The following is a 22,291-nucleotide window of genomic DNA, read 5'->3' on the forward strand; positions in this document are numbered from 1 at the left end:
ACTGTGTGCCAATAATTGTTGAAGGGGGCACTATCTGTGTGGTAGTATTATTTCCAGGGGGACTGTTTCTGCAGTATAGTATTGGGGGCACAGCGGGCACAGCATTGGGGGCACTATCTGTGTGGTAGTATTATTTCCAGGGGGACTGTTTCTGCAGTATAGTATTGGAGGTGGCCGGAAAGGGTGTTCAGAAGACGTGAAGATGATGGAAATGTGGGAAACTAATGTCTGTTTGTCAATCTCTGCAGAGACGGGAGATGGCTGAAAAATCATCATGGTGGTCTGGTGGAGAAGATGAGGAAAGAGAACGTCTACATCAGAGGTGACATTACTGGATGTAAGAGGTATGGGGCGCTATGTAGGAGAGTAGATGCTCTGGCTCCTCTCCCCCTGCCATTTGCAGAAGGAGGATTCAGAGCTGGGTGAGGACGGCCAAGGGGTGCAGCAGGCCACGGGCGGGTGGCAGATGGTGGGGGAACCACGGTCCTTGAGCAGGATCTGGGGAGGGAGATGGGCGTGGCTGGAGGCGGAACATGTGTGTGACTGGAGGCGGAACATGGGTGGGGCCTGGAAGGGGGCTCTTGATTTATTTTGCCCGGGGGGCCATGAGGGTTCTCAGTCCGCCCCTGACTGCAAATGAAAAAAAAAATCTGTGCAGCTATTCCAGATGTTCTTCTTCTTTTCAGCAGGAAAGGGGTTAAATCGCAGTGGTATGCACCACAAGTCCCAGCAAGCCAACAAGCAGCACAGAGAAGACAGAACCTCTCTGCACGCAGTCACCAGCTAGAATGGCTGCATGCAGGGAAGTTCTGCCTCTTCCTGTGCAGCTATAGCGCTGCCATTGGCTGGAGCGTTGTTCCAGCTAATAGCAGCACTGGCAGGGGACCCAAAACACTGGTGTCCCCTGCCTCACCTCGGAGATGACCGGTTCTGACTTGTTCAGCCCCTGCCACCTAACCCTGACCTCCTCCCGACCCTCCCCGATACCTCTGACAGCTTTCTGCGCTGCGATGTGCCGCTCTCATTGATCGGCCAATCGCAGCACTTGGAGCTGCAGGGGGGCGGTGCATCACCATGCTGCCCTTACTTGGCATGGCTGCCTTCTGATAAGAGCAGTCATGGTGCCCCCCCTGCTCGTTCCCCAGAGCCCCGTGGACATTGGTGCCGTACATGTACGGTGCTGGGCGTTAAGGGGTTAAGCCACATTCTTATCAGTAAGATAAGAATTGAGCTGTAATGAGTGTTGATAAGTAGTGTTGAGCGAACTTGTGTTCGGGTTATCGCGTTATGGATTCTAAATTCCGTTATGATCCGTGGTAGCGGAATCCATAACGCGATTCTTCGATAACCCGAACTTTAGACGCCAAACTTAAAACACAAGTTCGCTCAACACTATTGATAAGGTCAGAGAGTAGAGATAAGGAGTCTCTCTGCTCCTCAGATGACTGAAAGGAAAAAAAATCCATAGGTAGCTAGTAGAGCATGTGAGCTCTGTACAGCTCAAAATAAGTATAATGCAATAATAATAAAAATGTCCCCAAAGGTGTACATAGCCTTTATATATAATATTATATAAAATACTGTCATACACTATAAAATGGAAGTGTAGTGAGCTGCATCCAAGTAAAATAAGTTACTGCAACTTTTAGGTAATAACCAGGTCCTGACCAAAAAAGTCAAATGGTATCATAGTTCAGGCTCAGACCAAATGCAGGCAGAATAGTCCTTGCAGATGATGGGACATTTACATGGAACTGGCCATTTACCCTCCATCTTTATGACTAAGCCCTAATAGTGAAGGTTACAGGAGAAGTGGTAGATGAGACATTTAGTCACAGTCCACAAACGGATCTTCTTCGGGCACAGAAGACCACACAAGGTTCCAATACGCAAAAAGTAATTGTGTTAAGCAGCATATGTGGATCCGGTGTGCAGCTATGCCTAAAGGTGTTATCTAAGTGCCCCCCGACCCAGGTTTTCACCCCCTAACTCCTCTACAAGGATCTGGACTTTGCTGCAGGGGAACCACCAGGCCACTAACTCAAGAGCCATCGGTGCCAAGCATCAAGGGATCAGGCAAAACCATAGCCAGGTACAGACAGCTTGTGCAATGTGATAAAAGGTCGAGGTCAGGGTGGCCAGTCTAGGATGAGAACCGAGATAATGCAGAGGTCTTGTCTGGCAGCAGAGGGTCAAATCCAGTCCCTTGTGGACTAGAACCTATTGCTTAGGCACCTTCCCAAAGGAAATGTGCCTTAATTACTCCAAGCTGGCTAGTTACTGACTGATGAAGAATAGAGTGTCCCTTTAAGGCCCACACAGGCGCGATGTGTGAGTTGAACACATTGCACCCGCACTGAATCCGGACCCATTGATTTCTATGGGGCTGTTCACATGAGCGGTGATTTTCACGCATCACTTGTGCGTTGCGTGAAAATCGCAGCATGCTCTATATTGAGCGATTTTCACACACCGCTGCTAGGAGACGATCGGAATGGGGATCGATCGGAATCCACTTGATCGCGCAGCCGGCTTCTCTTCTGTCTTCTTCTTTGCTGTTCACAGGAATAGGACCTGTGATGATGTCACTGCGCTCATCAAATGGTCCATCACATGATCTTTTACCATGGTGATGGATCATGTGATGGACCATGTGATGAGCGCAGTGATGTCATCACAGGTCCTATTCCTGTAAACAGCAAAGAAGAAGACAAAAGAGAAGCCGGGCTGCGCGATCAAGTGGATTAAGGTGAGTTAAAAAAAAAATTTAACCCCTCCAGCCCGCTATCCCTAGCGGCGCCCAGGGTTAATAGTAAGTGCAGGGAGATCCCTGGGCGCCGCTCTCCATGTCTGTATACTTATTATTATTTTTTTTTTTATCGTAATGAAAGGTCCTCTTTAACATGATTGTTTATCTTTATCTCACTGTGGTTTTGTAGTAAAAAGATCCCAGAGAGGCACGGAGCATTATCAATCATGTTACTGCTCCGTGTCTCTGCTGTCCGGAGTGGGGCTTGGCTGTCTTTGACGCAGCGGATTCCACGCACGGCAACCGCTCGTGTGAAAGAGCCCTTACTTCCCCTAATCGTTTACTTTTCTTTATGTTTTGTCTTGTCCTTTGTCATGGCTGTTCGTATTGAATCTTTGGGATTTGTTCTGCTGTATAAGCTGATTCTGCGATTCTTCCCATCCCGGAGATCCTCCGGATAGCGCTGAATATGCTCTAATGTACCATCTTTATTCTCTTTTTGGATGGTTGAAAATATGTACGTTTGAAATAATAAAAATTTACAGTTAAAAAATAAAAAAGGAGTCAATGTGCCGTCATGTGTGCCGTCTCCTGCATCTGAAGTAGTGCCTCCTGTACGACTCTTAAAGGGGTATTCCCATCTCAGACAATAGGGGCATACCTATTTGTCTGATAGGTGCGGGTCCCACCACTGGGACCCGCACCTACAACGAGAACGAATCGGGGGAGCGCTGTGGCTGGAGGACCCCGGGGTCCGTCCACAACCAAGCGCTGCTCCCATAGAAGTAAATGGGAGCGCACCGCGCATGCGCGGCCCATGCTCCCATTCATTTCTATGGGTCAGACTGCAATAGCACTCGGCTATTTTCGGCGGCCCCATAGAAATGAATGGAGGGCGCAGTGCGCCCTCCGTTCATTTCCCAGCTCCGTTCTCATTGTAGGTGCGGGTCCCAGCGGCGCTACCTGCACCTATCAGACGATGGGGGCATATCCTAGCGATGTGCCCCCATTGTCTGAGATGGGAATACCCCTTTAACAATAATCATGCAAAGAAAATGAATATTCAATCAGATAAGAAAATGTACATGCCGCAATCAACCGCTACTTGTCTCCTGAGAGAATCACTATTTCTGGGCAGCAGACCCATGTTTATCATACAGGACGATCTGCGCGCCTCCGAAAGACACAATCACCCGATGAGCAGGTATCTTTACAGTTATCGGGGATGAGAGTTTCTACTCACATTTATTTCTGATAATTGACCCAATGATCAGTCCATATAATAAGACCATTCCTATCGCTTATCTCATGAATGAAGAAATCTACAGACAAAGCTCTCACCATTCACGGATACGGGTTTTCCAGGTCCACTCGTCGTTCTACCAGAAATCTCCTGTTGAGACATGAAAAAGGAACCGGAGTTTATCTCATATCCAGGTTAAAAGAAAAACGTTAGAAGTCATGAACCTAAGGGCTCGTGTACACGACCGCTGGATGTTTTGTGGTTGGCAAATTGCATTATTTTGTGGCCCGCGGGACCATTCATTTCAATGGGGCTGCAAGAAACGCAAATGACTCCGTGTGCATTCCGTGTCCCCGTGGCCGTTCCGCAAAAATTAGAACATGTCTTATTAGTGTCCGCATTACGGAATTGAAGTGAATGGGTCCGCATCCGAGCCGCCAAAACTGCGGCTCGGATGCGGACTAAAACAACGGCTGTGTGCATGAGGCCTAAGTCTTCCGTTTTTTTTTTTTTTTATCACGCGTGTGAAAAACGCATCAAAACTGATTGCACCCGCACTGGGCACAACTGCAGATGAAACGGATTGAACTTTCTTGCGAAATCTTGTGAGTTTCACTGAACGCCTCCTAACGATCGTGTGAAAGGGGTCTTACAGTAAAAAAAATTACTTTTATTGACACTAGAGACTGAACCTTTTTCGCTCTTGGCCTTTGTGGTGGCCGGCATCAAGATTCTCTACCTGACGAGTGAGTCAATGAGGGCCATTTACTAAACTCCGGCATTTCACACGCCAGTCGCAGTAAAATGGCCGCCAGGGTAAGAGATCTGCGCATCTTAATAACTTTGTCACATCTGTGCTGTCTGCACCAGAAACTAAAATCTACACAAGCTCCGAACTGGAGCAGATTTCAGATATCATCTTTGGCGCTTTGTGGTATAAATTATTGTAATACGCAAAAAATGCCCTTTGAGAAAAATTGCTACTTTTTTTTTTTAAGCCCAAAAAACTGACGCAGTCTTTTTTTAAACTAACTCCCAATGACTCTGGATTTGTCAGTATTCTTCCTTAGATGCAGCTGACTGGCATTGTGCTGTTAGTCTATGATTTACATTAGGGATGAGCGAATCGACGTCGGATGAAACATCCTAAGTCGATTCGCATAAAACTTTGTTCTAATACTGTACGGAGCTCCGTACAGTATTAGAATGTATTGGCTCCGATGAGCCGAAGTTATTGCTTCGCGAAGAAAACCAATTCCCGAACTCAGGTTCGGTTCCAAGGTACCACTTAAAAACCAAGTTCGGGAAATGGTTTTTTACAGTACAAATTAATTTATGAAGTTATTGCATGAAGTCTCGCGAGACTTCGCGGAGCAATAACTTCGGCTCATCGGAGCCAATACATTCTAATACTGTACGGAGCTCCTGCTCCGTACAGTATTAAAACAAAATTTTATGCGAATTGACTTTGGATGTTTCATCCCAAGTCGATTCGCTCATCCCTAATTTACATCTCTACAGTACAAATTTAATTTATCCACATTGAATCTCAATTGCCAAGTAGATGTCCAAAAGGTGGAAATTTTTGACACCAGAAACCATATATGGTCAACAATAATAAGATGCAATGGAGCCTACAGTATACGCCACTGCTGCTGGGGGAGGTCAGTAGAAAGCTCCATTACATCAGTCTATAGAGGATTTGTAGAAACCTCAGCTTCACCTACCTGATTATCCAGTCGGATATTTGGTTTCTCCTCTGGACAGTCCTGGGAATACTGAGGACTGGGACATCTCTCTGGTGGATTTCTCTGACTGGATCCATCTATAGGAAATACACACAGTGACTGAATACATTGTCTATATGATGATCAGATGATGGGGAAGTAATGGGTGTAATTGGGAGTAGAAAACAATGTTGGGATAAAACCTAATATATACTAAAATGTATGCACCAGGGGAGTTGCTAGGTTAAAACATTCGCGGCCTGGGCGCCTGATGTTCTGTCCCAGGCCCCGAATGTTCTGCCTGCCTGCTAGATACAACTGTATTGCTGTCCTGAAGACGTCAATACAATTGCATCTAATGCACTGGAAGACCTGAAGGTCTGTGATGACATCAGAGGTCATGTGACCAATAAAACAGGCAGTGGTTGAGGACCTGCGATGATGTCACCCTCATGTGACCAGTACAGGAGAGGACGGCAGTGAAGAGGAGAAGTAGTAAAGAAGAAGCTATGGTGAGGTCTTTACATGAGGAGAGGAAAGTGAAGGGAGAGGCAGAGCAATGCTGGGAGTTGTGGTTATTTAACTGGGAATGTACAGTACAGACCAAAAGTTTGGACACACCTTCTCATTCAAAGAGTTTTCTTTATTTTCATGACTATGAAGGCATCAAACTATGAATTAACACATGTGGAATTATATACATAACAAACAAGTGTGAAACAACTGAAAATATGTCATATTCTAGGTTCTTCAAAGTAGCCACCTTTTGCTTTGATTACTGCTTTGCACACTCTTGGCATTCTCTTGATGAGCTTCAAGAGGTAGTCCCCTGAAATGGTCTTCCAATAGTCTTGAAGGAGTTCCCAGAGATGCTTAGCACTTGTTGGCCCTTTTGCCTTCACTCTTCGGTCCAGCTCACCCCAAACCATCTCGATTGGGTTCAGGTCCGGTGACTGTGGAGGCCAGGTCATCTGGCGCAGCACCCCATCACTCTCCTTCATGGTCAAATAGCCCTTACTTTCAAAGTTTTCCCAATTTTTCGGCTGACTGACTGACCGTTATTTCTTAAAGTAATGATGGCCACTCGTTTTTCTTTACTTAGCTTCTTTTTTCTTGCCATAATACAAATTCTAACAGCCTATTCAGTAGGACTATCAGCTGTGTATCCACCTGACTTCTCCTCAACACCACTGATGGTCCCAACCCCATTTATAAGGCAAGAAATCCCACTTATTAAACCTGACAGGGCACACCTGTGAAGTGAAAACCATTTCAGGGGACTACATCTTGAAGCTCATCAAGAGAATGCCAAGAGTGTGCAAAGCAGTAATCAAAGCAAAAGGTGGCTACTTTGAAGAACCTAGAATATGACATATTTTCAGTTGTTTCACACTTGGTTGTTATGTATATAATTCCACATGTGTTAATTCATAGTTTTGATGCCTTCAGTGTGAATCTACAATTTTCATAGTCATGAAAATAAAGAAAACTCTTTGAATGAGAAGGTGTGTCCAAACTTTTGGTCTGTACTGTATGTTAGGGCTGAAGGGAGAGATGTTATTTACATGGGACTGTGTGTTGGAGGTGGCTGAGGAAGGGGGTGATGTTGTTTACATGGGACTGTATTTTGGAGGGGGCTGTAGATAGAGAGGGGTGTTATTTACATGGGACTGTATGGTGGAGGGAGGAATATAACTACAGGGGACATTAATAATACTTGGGGCACTTAAAGGGAACCGGTCACCTGGATTTTGTGTATAGAGCTGAGGACATGGGTTGCTAGATGGCCGTTAGGAAATCCGCAATACCCAGTCCCCATAGCTCTGTGTGCTTTTATTGTGTAAAAAAAAAATATTTGATACATATGCAAATTAACTTGAGATAAGTCCTGTCCCTGACTCATCTCACATACAGGACTCATCTCAGGTTAATTTGCATATGTATCAAATAGTTTTTTTTAACTCAATAAAAGCACACAGAGCTATGGGGACTGGATATTGCGGATGTGCTAGCGGCCATCTAGCAACCCATGTCCTCAGCTCTATACACAAAATCCCGGTGACAGGTTCCCTTTAAGGGTGAGCATTATAACAATAGGGGGCAGTATAAATACTGGGGGCACTGTAGGGGTATTATAAATCCAGGGGACATTAGGCGTTCTTATTACTACTGGGGGCATAAGGAGGGACTTAAAGATCCGTCTTATTTCTACTAAGAGCGTTATGGGGGCCTTATTACTACTGAGGGGTCTGTAGATACTTTTATTACCATTGGGGGAACATTAGGGGGCCTTATTTCTACTGGAGACTCTGTGAGGGCATTATGAATAATGGGGGCACTGTAGGGGGCAGTATTACTAATAGTGGCATTCTAGAAGAGAATTACTAACTATTGGTGGGACTTTGAGGAGCCCGATTACTATAGGTGTGTGTGTGGGGGGGGGGGGTACTACCTGTATGACACTATTATTTCTTCAGGACAGTATTTGGAGGTATTGGGGGAGCACAGCGAGCAGCAGGATAACACTGTGAGGACTCCAGGTTGGGGGAGGATGATAGAAAAGTGAGGAAGCTAAGATGTCTGTGTGTCACACTCTGCAGAGACGAGAAGCGGCTGAAAGAAGTTGTCCGGACAGAATGGAGAAGATGATGGCAGAGAAGATCTACATCAGAGGAGACGTCACCTGGGAGGCCCTGGATGTGAGAGGTACGTGCTGCTGTATAGCAAGTACAGCAAAATGCAGTGTGCTGAGGGGAGAATTGGGCCATATTCGTTGGGGCTTGGGCCCCGGATCTTTTGAGACCCTAGCAACGACCCTGGTGTCCACCACTTAAAAGGTTCTAACCCACATTGCTAGAGGTTCCTTGGTCAACTCCTGTAGATCCAGCCCATACATGAACCAATCAATTTATGCAGAGTGGGTCAAGGCAGGATTAGGTTGCTTCCCCTAGTTGTACCTATTTGGCCTATACTTTACATCCAGGGAGGTGGTGCACCCTCACTGATAAGAGCGATGCCTCTGGGCTGTCCCTAACATCTGGCTAGGATGCTGTAGATATAATCCTAGGCAGGTGGTAGACTAGTGTACTGGGAAGACACTAGGGCCAAGAAGCTAGTGAACCAAAGATGTGTGTACACGTTTCAATTGGAAAATAACATCTAATTTCTTCAGAGGACTACACTATAGAAACACCTATGACTGGCTATGTCCTAACAAACAATGTCTTATATGTGATAATCAGATGATGGGGAATCTGACTCTGAAACCTGTTCTCTCCTCCACAGTCATGGAAGGTCTCCTCTTACCCGGTGATGTGAAGGACTGGTGATTCTCCATCATGACGTCCTTGTACAGATCCTTGTGTTCTTCTAAATACTCCCACTCCTCCATGGAGAAATAGACAGCGACATCCTGACACCTTATAGGAACCTGACAACACAAGGATACAGTCATTACCAGACCCCTCCCTTGGCATTATTGTATAAGTGTCCCAGCATTCCCAGCAGCGCTCACCTCTCCGCTCAGCAGCTCAGTGATCCTGGTGGTAAGTTCTAGGATCTTCTGCTCATGTATCAGGGAATGAGGTGGAGGCTCGGTGATGGGGCTCTGGGTCCTGCTCCATCCTCCTGACACACGGGGTGTCACACACTCCCCAGACGACTTCTTCACTACTGTGTAATCCTGTGTATAGGGAGACGCCGATCACTACAGAGATTCTAAGAATCCTTCACCTTTCCAGACATTTCCCTGGTTTATTACTAGAGATAAAAGTGATGTCATGTGAGACTCTCACCTCTCCAGTTATCAAGGAGACGATCTCCAGGGTGAGGTCTAATATCCTTGCAGCCATGTGGTTTCTGTCCTTCGCCATCCTTGGTGGTTCATTGATGGAAAGGACCATCATCTTTAAAAAGTTGAGTCCTGTACGTAAGAAACCTGAGGGAAACAAGGAGGGTAGAAGATCTCCAAACAATCAGCCCTGTTACACTTCTCTGGACACACAGGTATATAGATCCTTACACTATAGCGGTCTACACACCTATATTATATAACTACGGATACACAGATAACTAGCGTTACCAGCGCTGTAAATAGTCATCTATGGGGAAAATAACCGGTGGGTTCTGATTAACCCCTTAATGATCTGACAATTTTGGTCACAAAAGGCCACATGATAAGTTATTGAGACACTGACATTTTTGTGGGGGTATATCCAGCACTGGTGTGGGCTTTTGTTTCAGTAAATTGTATGAGATGAGGAAATCACCATTGCTGCTTCCACTTAAATGCCCGACTTTCATGATATAATATCACTGGAGCGGGAACTTTGTACGATTTACTTAAATTTCACCCGAAAGCCAAATATCCCAAACTTTTTGTGGCATTCTAGCTTATATTTCATAGCAAAAACAGATCATTTTCTCTCTGTTTTCTGGTCCTCTGTCAGAACAAAAATACAGGAAACAAACCAGTCATGTGAACGAGCCCTAAAACAATATGATAATTTTATAGTTTGGGCTGTTTGGTGATATTATTTAGTATGGTTTATTTTTTCAGTGTTTTTAAGACAATGTTTTATCTGTGTTATTTGCACCAGTGGTAACAAGATTGTAGCTCAGCAGATAAGAAGAAAAACAGCTAATGGGTTGAGTGTAATTGGGGGGGAATCTTTCAAAACTGTTCTCCCCTCTACAGTCATGGAAGGTCTCCTCTTACCCGGTGATGTGAGGGACTGGTGATTCTCCATCATGGCGTCCTTGTACAGATTCTTGTGTCCTTCTAAATACTCCCACTCCTCCATGGAGAAATAGACAGCGACATCCTGACACCTTATAGGAACCTGACAACACAAGTCCTGGGTCCTACTCCATCCTACTGACACACGGGGTGTCACACACTCACCAGACGACTTCTTCACTACTGTGTAATCCTGTGTATGGGGAGACGCCGATCACTACAGAGATTCTAAGAATCCTTCACCTTTCCAGTCATTTCCCTGGTTTATTACTAGAGATAAGAGTGATGTCATGTGAGACTCTCACCTCTCCAGTTATCAAGGAGATGATCTCCAGGGTGAGGTCTAATATCCTTGCAGCCATGTGGTCTCTGTCCTTCTCCAACTTTGGTGGGTCACTGATGGAAAGGACCATTGTCTTTAAAAAGCAGAGAGTCCTGAGAGCAAAATTACATATGGAAGAAGAAGATCTCCAAACAATCAGCCCCATTACACCTCTATAGACACACAGGTATATAGATCCTTACCCTATAGCGGTCTACACACCTGTATTATATAACTACAGACATCTAGCGTTAACAGCTCTGTAAATAGTCATCTATGGGGAAAATAACCGGTGGGTTCTGATTAACCCCTTAATGATCTGACAATTTGGGGATTTCACCTGTCAGTTTTGTTCATCCTTTTTTTTTTTGTGGGGGGGGGGGGGGGGGGGGGGTTGTGGATGTCGCCGTATGACCGTTTGTTTTTTTACAGGACAATTTTGGGGTAGATATAACTTGACTAACTATTATTTTTTTAGAGGGATAGAAAGCTAAAAAAAAACACGCAATTTCACAATTCCTTTACGGTGTATTATCTTATTCTATATATATTTCACTGAGAGTAAATGATACACTTTACAGGATTGTGTTTCACTGAAAAAAAAAAAAAGCTGTAAAACATAACTTCGAATAATCTACTACTGAAACCCACGGCGTGAATTCAAAATATATTTTGGCAACCCTGATGCCTTCCACAGGCATCGGAGCCTGCCAGCTACGGAAGCCCAGGAGATCCAGCCTGATTGCTGGGTCTCCTAGGCAACTGTTAGTGTCTTACTGTGTAAGACGCTGACAATTCAATTCAGTACAATACATAATGTATTGTACTGAATTAAAACAGGGATCAAAGCCTGAAAAAGGTCCCACAGTGGGACAAATATTAAGAGTAAAAAAAAAAGTTAGTTTTTTTATAATAAAAAAATTTAAGTTTCAAGTAAAAAGAAAAAAGTTTCCTTTTCCCAAAATAAAGTACATTTTTTAAAAATTAAAAATAGGGAAAATAAGAAAAGTAGACATACAGTACAGACCAAAAGTTTGGAGACACCTTCTCATTCAAAGAGTTTTCTTTATTTTCATGACTATGAAGGCATCAAAACTATGAATTAACACATGTGGAATTATATACATAACAAACAAGTGTGAAACAACTGAAAATATGTCATATTCTAGGTTCTTCAAAGTAGCCACCTTTTGCTTTGATTACTGCTTTGCACACTCTTGGCATTCTCTTGATGAGCTTCAAGAGGTAGTCCCCTGAAATGGTTTTCACTTCACAGGTGTGCCCTGTCAGGTTTAATAAGTGGGATTTCTTGCCTTATAAATGGGGTTGGGACCATCAGTGGCGTTGAGGAGAAGTCAGGTGGATACACAGCTGATAGTCCTACTGAATATTCTGTTAGAATTTGTATTATGGCAAGAAAAAAGCAGCTAAGTAAAGAAAAACGAGTGGCCATCATTACTTTAAGAAATGAAGGTCAGTCAGTCAGTCAGCCAAAAAATTGGGAAAACTTTGAAAGTAAGGGCTATTTGACCATGAAGGAGAGTGATGGGGTGCTGCGCCAGATGACCTGGCCTTCACAGTCACCGGACCTGAACCCAATCGAGATGGTTTGGGGTGAGCTGGACCGCAGAGTGGAGGCAAAAGGGCCAACAAGTGCTAAGCATCTCTTGGAACTCCTTCAAGACTGTTGGAAGACCATTTCAGGGGACTACCTCTTGAGGCTCATCAAGAGAATGCCAAGAGTGTGCAAAGCAGTAATCAAAGCAAAAGGTGGCTACTTTGAAGAACCTAGAATATGACATATTTTCAGTTGTTTCACACTTGTTTGTTATGTATATAATTCCACATGTGTTAATTCATAGTTTTGATGCCTTCTTAGTCATGAAAATAAAGAAAACTCTTTGAATGAGAAGGTGTGTCCAGACTTTTGGTCTGTACTGTATCTGTATCGACCGGCTCCATCAAAATATCACATGACCTAACCCCTCAGCCTCAGATGAACACCGTAAAAAATATGGCTCTTAGAATATGGAGACCCTAAAACATGATTTTTTTTTTTGTTTAAAAAATGTTGTTATTGTGTAAAAGTTGAATAAAAAAAGTTTAAATATTAGGTATTGCCACGTCTGTAAGAACCTGCTGTATAAAAATATCACATGAACTAACCCCTAAGGTGAACACCGTAAAAAAATTAAAAAAAGTGTTTAAAAAAGGCCATTTTTGGTCACCTTACATCACAAAAAGTGTAATACCAAGCGATCAAAAAGTCATATGCACCCTAAAAAAGTACCAATCAAACCGTCATCTCATAACGAAAAAAATGAGCCCCTACATTAGACAGTTGACCAAAAATTTTAAAAAACTATGGCTTTCAGAATAAGGAGACACTAAGAAATATTTTTTTTCAGATTTTGGTATTTTCGCGTCCGTAACAACCTGCTCTATAAAAATACCACATGATCTAACCTGTCAGATGAACATTGTAAATAAAAAATAATAAAAACTGTGCCAAAACAGCTATTTTTTGTTACCTTGCCTCACAAAAAATGTACAGCAGTTTACAACCACATATGGGGTGTTTATGTAAACTATAGAATCAGGGTAATAAATATTGAGTTGTGTTTGGCTGTTAACCCTTGCTTTGTCAGTGGAAAAAAATTGATTAAAATGGAAAATCTGGCAAAAAAGTAAAATTCTAAAATTTCATCTACATTTTCCTTTAATTCTTGTGAAACACCTAAAGGGTTAGCAAAGTTTGTAAAATCAGTTTTGAATACCTTGAGGGCTGTAGTTTCCAAAATGGGGTCACTTTTTTGGAGTTTCTACTCTAGGGGTGCATCAGGGGGTCTTCAAATGTGACATGGCAACTTAAAATTATTCCAGTGAAATCTGCCTTACGAAAACCATATGGCGTTCCTTTTCTTCTGCACCCTGCCGTGTGCCCGTACAGCAGTTTACGACCACGTGTGGGGTGTTTCTGTAAACTACAGAATCAAGGCAATAAATATTGAGTTTTGTTTGGCTGTTAACCCTTGCTTTGTTACTGGAAAAAATTGAAAATCTGCCAAAGAAGTGAAATTCTGAAATTTCATCTACAGTTGTGTTCAAAATTATTCAACCCCCAATGCTGTAAAGGGTTTTAGGGAATTTAGTGTACATTTGTAATTGTGTTCAGAATGAAATCTTACAAGGACTTTTTAAAGAACCAAATGCAACTAAAATGACATCAATTGTTTTTGTAATACAGTATTAAATTATTTTTTTGTGATTTCTTCATTTACACAATTATTCAACCCCTTAAAGACTACCACTCTTAAGAACAGAGGTTCATTCAAGTGTTTTCGATCAGGTATTGAAAACACCTGTGGATGTCAAGGAGCAGCAATCAAGCATAATAAGCACCAATTAGGCAGATTTAAAAGGACTGTGATACTCAGCTCCTTCTAGACATTTACTGGTGTGTTTACAAACATGGTGAAGTCAAGAGAATGGTCCAGGAAGACAAGAGAAGAGGTGACTTCTCTTCACAGGAAGGGCAATGGCTATAAGAAGATTGCAAAGATGTTAAACATACCAAGAGACACCATAGGTAGCATCATTCGCAAATTCAAGGCAAAGGGCACTGTTGAAACGCTACCTGGTCGTGGCAGAAAGAAGATGCTGACTTCGACTGCTGTGCGCTACCTGAAGCGCAAAGTGGAGAAAAGTCCCTGTGTGACTGCTGAGGAATTGAAAAAAGATTTGTCAGATGTGGGTACTGAAGTTTCAGCTCAGACAATAAGGGGCACACTGCGTAATGAAGGCCTCCATGCCAGAACTCCCAGGCGCACCCCCTTGCTGTCTCCAATGAGTAAGAAGAGTCGACTGCAGTATGCCAAAAGTCATGTGGACAAACCACAAAAGTGTTCTGTGGACTGATGAAACAAAATGAGAACTGTGGGCCCATGGATCAACGCTATGTTTGGAGGAGGAAGAACAAGGCCTATGAAGAAAAGAACACCTTGCCTACTGTGAAGCATGGCGGGGGGTCAATCATGCTTTGGGGCTGTTTTGCTTCTACAGGTACAGGGAAGCTTCAGCGTGTGCAAGGTACCATGAATTCTCTTCAGTACCAGGAGATATTGGATGAAAATGTGATGCAGTCCGTCACAAACCTGAGGCTTGGGAGACGTTGGACCTTTCAACAGGACAATGATCCCAAGCATACCTCCAAGTCCACTAGAGCATGGTTGCAGATTAAAGGCTAGAACATTCTGAAGTGGCCATCGCAGTCACCAGACTTAAATCCGATTGAGAACTTCTGGTGGGACTTAAAGAAAGCAGTTGCAGCGCGCAAGCCTAAGAATGTGACTGAACTGGAGGCTTTTGCCCATGAAGAATGGGCGAAGATACCCGTAGATCGCTGCAAGACACTTGTGTCAAGCTATGCTTCACGTTTAAAAGCTGTTATAACTGGAAAAGGATGTTGTACTAAGTACTAAGATTGAATGTCACTTGGGGGCTGAATAAAACTGATAATGATGTGAGCACAGAAAAGACATTTGTGGTTATTTCATTATAAATGTTATGTTATATTTGTCTGACTTACAAGATGACTGAAATGATCAAAATCAATGTCAAACTGGGGCCAAAACACTCAATTTCAGTGGGGGTTGAATAATTTTGAACACAACTGTACATTTTCCTTTAATTCTTGTGGAAGACCTAAAGGGTTAACAAATTTGTAAAATCAGTTTTGAATACCTTGAGGGGTGTAGTTTCTAAAATGGGGCTTTTTATAGGTGGTTTCTATTATGTAAGCCTCACAAAGTGACTTCAGACCTGAACTGGTCCTTAAAAAGTGTGTTTTGGAAATTTTCTGAAAAATTTTAAGATTTGCTTCTAAACTTCTAACGTCCCAAAAAAAGAAAATGTAATTTACAAAATGATCCAAACATGAAGTAGACATATGTGAAATGTAAAGTAATATCTATTTTAGGAGGTATCACTATCTGTTTTAAAAGTAGAGAATTAGAAATTTTTGAAAATTGCTAATTTTTCAAAATTTTGGGTAAATTTTTACTCAAATTTACCACTGTCATGAAGTACAATATGTGACGAGAAAACTCAGAAGTCTCAGAATGGCTTGGATAAGTAAAAGCGTTTTAAAGTTATCACCACATAAAGTGACACATGTCAGATTTGCAAAATTAGGCTGGGTCCTGAAGGTGGAAAATGGCTGTGTCCTGAAAGGGTTAATGAAACAGGAACTAAAATGGAGGGGGTCACGCGGTAATAATATTCAAATACCAGTGAAAACCTTTTGGTCGTGGTTACTCGCGGTCAGATGATCCAGATACATATCGCCATCAGTCCACCTTGCCACCTCCCTTCATTTGTGGGACCTCTAGGACTCTGATCCTGTGGAAACATTTATGGAAGGAGTTAATCTGTTTAAGTAATCCAAATATGTCTCTTTAAAGGGGTTCTCTGGGAAGAAGATAAAATGACTGAAAATACTTAAATATTACTTTATTATAAATATATTCCCAAATACCTTTCATTTAGATATAATGGTTCGTTTTGTCTGGGGAGCAATCATCAGGGAAATAAAATGGCCGCCGTCCTATTAGTACCCACGGAACCTGTCCTAATCACACAGGAGTACAAGTTACTTCAAAGAGCTGCCTCATCCTCCTCTCTGCTTGTCAGGGATTATGATCCTGAATACAGCTGATAAGATCTTCAGATGAATCTCTGTGGGAATAGAGTTCATGAAGAGACATGAAGTACTACTGTGAAGGGGGCACAGTGTGGGCATAACTACTGTGAAGGGAGCACAGTGTGGGCTTAACTATGGTGAAGAGGGCACATTGTGGGCATTACTACTGTGAAGGGGGAAAAATGCCGGCATAACTACTGTAAAAGACGCACAATGTGGGCATTGCTACTGTGAAGGCGGCACAATGTGGGCATTAATACTGAGGGGAACAATGTGGGCATAAGTACTTTGAAGGGAGCACATCTGGGCATAACTACTGAGAAGGGGGAAAAATGCCGGCATAACTACTGTAAAAGACGCACCATGTGGGCATTGCTACTGTGAAGTTGGCACAACATGGGCATTACTACTGAGGGGCACAATGTGGGCATAACTACTGAAAAGGGGGCACAATATGGGCATTACTGTTGTGAAGGGGCAAAATGTGGGCGTTACTACTGTGAAAGGGGCACAATATAGGCATTACTACTGTGAAGGGATCACAATGTGGGCATTACTACTGTAAAGGCACAATCAGGGCATAAATATTGTGAAGGGCACAATGTGGTCATAACTACTGTGAAGGGGGCACAGTGTGGGCATTACTGCGGTAAAGAAAGCACATTGTGGGCATTACTACTGTGAAGGGCACAATGTGGCCATACCTACTGTGAGAGGTGCACAATGTGAACACTGCTACAGTGAAGTGGGCACAATGTGGTCATAACTATTGTAGGGGGACACAGTGTGGGCATAACTACTGTGAAGGGGACATATTGTGGGCATTACTACTGTAAAGGTGCACAATGTGTGCATAACTACTGTGAAGTGGGCATAACCACTGTGAAGACGGCACAGGGTGGGCATAACTACTGTGAAGGGTCACAGTGTGGGCATTACTATGAAGGGGCACAGTGTGGGCATAACTACTGTTAAGGGGGCACAGTGTGGTCATAACTACTGTGAAGGGACACATTGTGGGCATTACTACTGTGAAGGCAGTGCAATGTGGGCATAACTACTGTGAAGGGGGCATAACTAATGTGAAGGGCGCACAATGTTGGCACAACTACTGTGAAGGGGGCACAATGTGGCCATTACTACCGTGAAGGAGGCAAAATGTGGGCATTACTACTGTGAAAGGGGCACAATGTGGGCATAACTACTGTGAAAGAGGCACAATGTGGGCATAACTACTGTGAAGGGCGCACAATGTGGGCATTACTACTGTGAAGGGGGCACATCTGGGTATAACTACCGTGAAGAGGACACTGTGTGGGCATAACTAGTGTGAAGGGTGCACAATGTGGGCATTATAATTTTGTGCTGGCACAAAGGGGTAATGATTAGTATGTAGGGGCATTAAGGGAACTAGGTGTGTATAGTTATGCTTTGGGCGGAGTTAGAGGCATGCCCAAAATTGCGCCCTTTGTGTTTTTTAAAAGTTGGGAGGAATGTAAGATGTTGTCCCGACCGACCACACACTGACTCCATATCCTAGTGATATCACAACATTGTGTGATGGAAGACCCCTCTAATCCAGGAGAACAGCCCCTCTTACAGGGGTCTGGGGGTCTCCTAATATTCCAGGGGGAGAGCAGACATGTCTGAGGAGAACTCCCCTCCTGACCTCCAGACTGTGTGAGCAGAGACTCTCTATGGCCGGTGCTGCCCCCTGCTGGCTGGACCTGCTATATGTCACCTATAGAACCGCTCCATTCTAATAAACCCAGAACCAAGTCCAATAACTGACCTGCAGATCTCACCTCCTGGGGCTGCAGGACCTGCGATGACGTCACACTGGTCACATGACAGGAAGTGCTACACAGTGAAAGACCTCCACTGCTTTACTCCTCCCCTCATGTGACTGATCACATGATCATGACATCATCAAAGGTCCTGAAGTCCCGATGGTATGCAGACTAGTTTAGTGCTCTCATTAAGGGCTCATGCACACGAACGTATGTATTTTGCGGTCCAGCTGGCCCCTAATAGAACAGTACTATCCTTGTCCATAATGCAGCCAATAATAGGACATGTTCTATTTTTTTGCAAAATGGAAATACGGACAAACGGAAACTGAATACACACGAGTAACTTCGGGGTCTTTTTTGCGGAGCCATTGAAATGAATGGTTCCGCATACTGTCTTCAAAAAAATGGAACGGACACGGAAAGAAAATACGTTCATGTGCATAAGGCCTAAGAGAAACAAAATAAGAGTATTGCCAGCTTGATAAAACAAAAATAGAAGTAATGAAGTTACATAGCGAGCTTTCGAGACATCACCAGTCCCTTCATCAGGCGTACTACCAGAATATATGAAGAAACGGCAATATACAGTACAGACTAAAAGTTTGGACACACCTTCTCATTCAAAGAGTTTTCTTTATTTTCATGACTATGAAGGCATCAAAACTATGAATTAACGCATGTGGAATTATATACATAACAAACAAGTGTGAAACGACTGAAAATATGTCATATTCTAGGTTCTTCAAAGTAGCCACCTTTTGCTTTGATTACTGCTTTGCACACTCTTGGCATTCTCTTGATGAGCTTCAAGAGGTAGTCCCCTGAAATGGTCTTCCAACAGTCTTGAAGGAGTTCCCAGAGATGCTTAGCACTTGTTGGCCCTTTTGCCTTCACTCTGCGGTCCAGCTCACCCCAAACCATCTCGATTGGGTTCAGGTCCGGTGACTGTGGAGGCCAGGTCATCTGGCGCAGCACCCCATCACTCTCCTTCATGGCCAAATAGCCCTTACTTTCAAAGTTTTCCCAATTTTTCGGCTGACTGACTGACCTTCATTTCTTAACCACTTCAGCCCCCAGTGCTTAAACACCCTGAAAGACCAGGCCACTTTTTACACTTCTGACCTACACTACTTTCACCGTTTATTGCTCGGTCATGCAACTTACCACCCAAATGAATTTTACCTCCTTTTCTTCTCACTAATAGAGCTTTCATTTGGTGGTATTTCATTGCTGCTGACATTTTTACTTTTTTTGTTATTAATCGAAATTTAACGATTTTTTTGCAAAAAAATGACATTTTTCACTTTCAGTTGTAAAATTTTGCAAAAAAAACGACATCCATATAGAAATTTTGCTCTAAATTTATAGTTATACATGTCTTTGATAAAAAAAAAATGTTTGGGTAAAAAAAAAATGGTTTGGGTAAAAGTTATAGCGTTTACAAACTATGGTACAAAAATGTGAATTTCCGCTTTTTGAAGCAGCTCTGACTTTCTGAGCACCTGTCATGTTTCCTGAGGTTCTACAATGCCCAGACAGTACAAACACCCCACAAATGACCCCATTTCTGAAAGTACACACCCTAAGGTATTCGCTGATGGGCATAGTGAGTTCATAGAACTTTTTATTTTTTGTCACAAGTTAGCGGAAAATTATGATTTTTTTTTTTTTTTCTTACAAAGTCTCATATTCCACTAACTTGTGACAAAAAATAAAAAGTTCTATGAACTCACTATGCCCATCAGCGAATACCTTGGGGTCTCTTCTTTCCAAAATGGGGTCACTTGTGGGGTAGTTATACTTCCCTGGCATTCTAGGGGCCCAAATGTGTGGTAAGGAGTTTGAAATCAAATTCTGTAAAAAATGACCTGTGAAATCCGAAAGGTGCTCTTTGGAATATGGGCCCCTTTGCCCACCTAGGCTGCAAAAAAGTGTCACACATCTGGTATCTCCATACTCAGGAGAAGGTGGGGAATGTGTTTTGGGGTGTCATTTTATATATACCCATGCTGGGTGAGAGAAATATCTTGGCAAAAGACAACTTTTCCCATTTTTTTATACAAAGTTGTCATTTGACCAAGATATTTATCTCACCCAGCATGGGTATATGTAAAAAGACACCCCAAAACACATTCCTCAACTTCTCCTGAGTACGGGGATACCAGATGTGTGACACTTTTTTGCAGCCTAGGTGGGCAAAGGGGCCCATATTCCAAAGAGCACCTTTCGGATTTCACTCCTCATTTTTTCCTGAATTTGATTTCAAACTCCTTACCACACATTTGGGCCCCTAGAATACCAGGGCAGTATAACTACCCCACAAGTGACCCCATTTTGGAAATTTGGAAATTTTTTTTTTTTTGGCACAAGTTAGCGGAAATTGATATTTTTAATTTTTTTCTCACAAAGTCTCCCGTTCCGCTAACTTGGGACAAAAATTTCAATCTTTCATGGACTCAATATGCCCCTCACGGAATACCTGGGGGTGTCTTCTTTCCGAAATGGGGTCACATGTGGGGTATTTATACTGCCCTGGCATTCTAGGGGCCCTAAAGCGTGAGAAGAAGTCTGGAATATAAATGTCGAAAAAATTTTACGCATTTGGATTCCGTGAGGGGTATGGTGAGTTCATGTGAGATTTTATTTTTTGACACAAGTTAGTGGAATATGAGACTTTGTAAGAAAAAAAAAAAAAAATTCTGCTAACTTGGGCCAAAAAAATATCTGAATGGAGCCTTACAGAGGGGTGATCAATGACAGGGGGGTGATCAATGACAGGGGGGTGATCAATGACAGGGGGGTGATCAATGACAGCGGGGTGATCAATGACAGCGGGGTGATCAGGGAGTCTATATGGGGTGATCACCACAGTCATTGATCACGCCCCTGTAAGGCTTCATTCAGACGTCCGGATGCGTTTTGCGGATCCGATCCATCTATCAGTGCATCCGTAAAAATCATGCGGACATCTGAATGGAGCTTTACAGGGGGGTAATCAATGACAGGGGGGTGATCAGGGAGTCTATATGGGGTGATCACCACAGTCATTGATCACTCCCCTGTAAGGCTTCATTCAGACGTCCGGATGCGTTTTGCGGATCCGATCCATCTATCAGTGCATCCGTAAAAATCATGCGGACATCTGAATGGAGCTTTACAGGGGGGTAATCAATGACAGGGGGGTGATCAGGGAGTCTATATGGGGTGATCACCACAGTCATTGATCATGCCCCTGTAAGGCTTCATTCAGACGTCCGGATGCGTTTTGCGGATCGGATCCATCTATCAGTGCATCCGTAAAAATCATGCGGACATCTGAATGGAGCTTTACAGGGGGGTGATCAATGACAGGGGGGTGATCAGGGAGTCTATATGGGGTGATCACCACAGTCATTGATCATGCCCCTGTAAGGCTTCATTCAGACGTCCGGATGCGTTTTGCGGATCGGATCCATCTATCAGTGCATCCGTAAAAATCATGCGGACATCTGAATGGAGCTTTACAGGGGGGTGATCAATGACAGGGGGGTGATCAGGGAGTCTATATGGGGTGATCACCACAGTCATTGATCACGCCCCTGTAAGGCTTCATTCAGACGTCCGGATGCGTTTTGCGGATCCGATCTATCCATCAGTGGATCCGTAAAAATCATGCGGACGTCTGAATGGAGCTTTACAGGGGGTTGATCAATGACAGGGGTGTAATCAATGACAGGGGGGGTGATCAGAGAGTCTATATGGGGTGATAACCACAGTCATTGATCACGCCCCTGTAAGGCTTCATTCAGACGTCCGGATGCGTTTTGCGGATCCGATCCATCTATCAGTGGATCCGTAAAAATCATGCGGACATCTGAATGGAGCTTTACAGGGGGGTAATCAATGACAGGGGGGTGATCAATGACAGGGGGGTGATCAGGGAGTCTATATGGGGTGATCAGGGGTGATCAGGGGTGATCAGGGGCTAATAAGGGGTTAATAAGTGACGGGGGGGGGGGGGGTGTAGTGTAGTGTAGTG

General features: G+C 43.5%; 1 protein-coding gene across 1 annotated transcript in view; it reads right to left on the reverse strand.

Annotated features, from left to right (window-relative positions):
- LOC120999685 (zinc finger protein OZF-like) overlaps positions 1 to 22,291 on the reverse strand; it is a 101,305-nt gene that overhangs the window by 70,709 nt on the left and 8,305 nt on the right. The window contains exon 2 of the mRNA XM_040430702.1: positions 10,437 to 10,560. Within this exon, the coding sequence (XP_040286636.1) occupies positions 10,437 to 10,521 (85 nt within the window). The 5' untranslated portion in view covers positions 10,522 to 10,560. The remainder of the gene's footprint in view (positions 1 to 10,436; positions 10,561 to 22,291) is intronic.

The sequence above is a fragment of the Bufo bufo genome, chromosome 4 (assembly GCF_905171765.1).
Source record: "Bufo bufo chromosome 4, aBufBuf1.1, whole genome shotgun sequence".
Classification (NCBI taxonomy): Eukaryota; Metazoa; Chordata; class Amphibia; order Anura; family Bufonidae; genus Bufo; species Bufo bufo.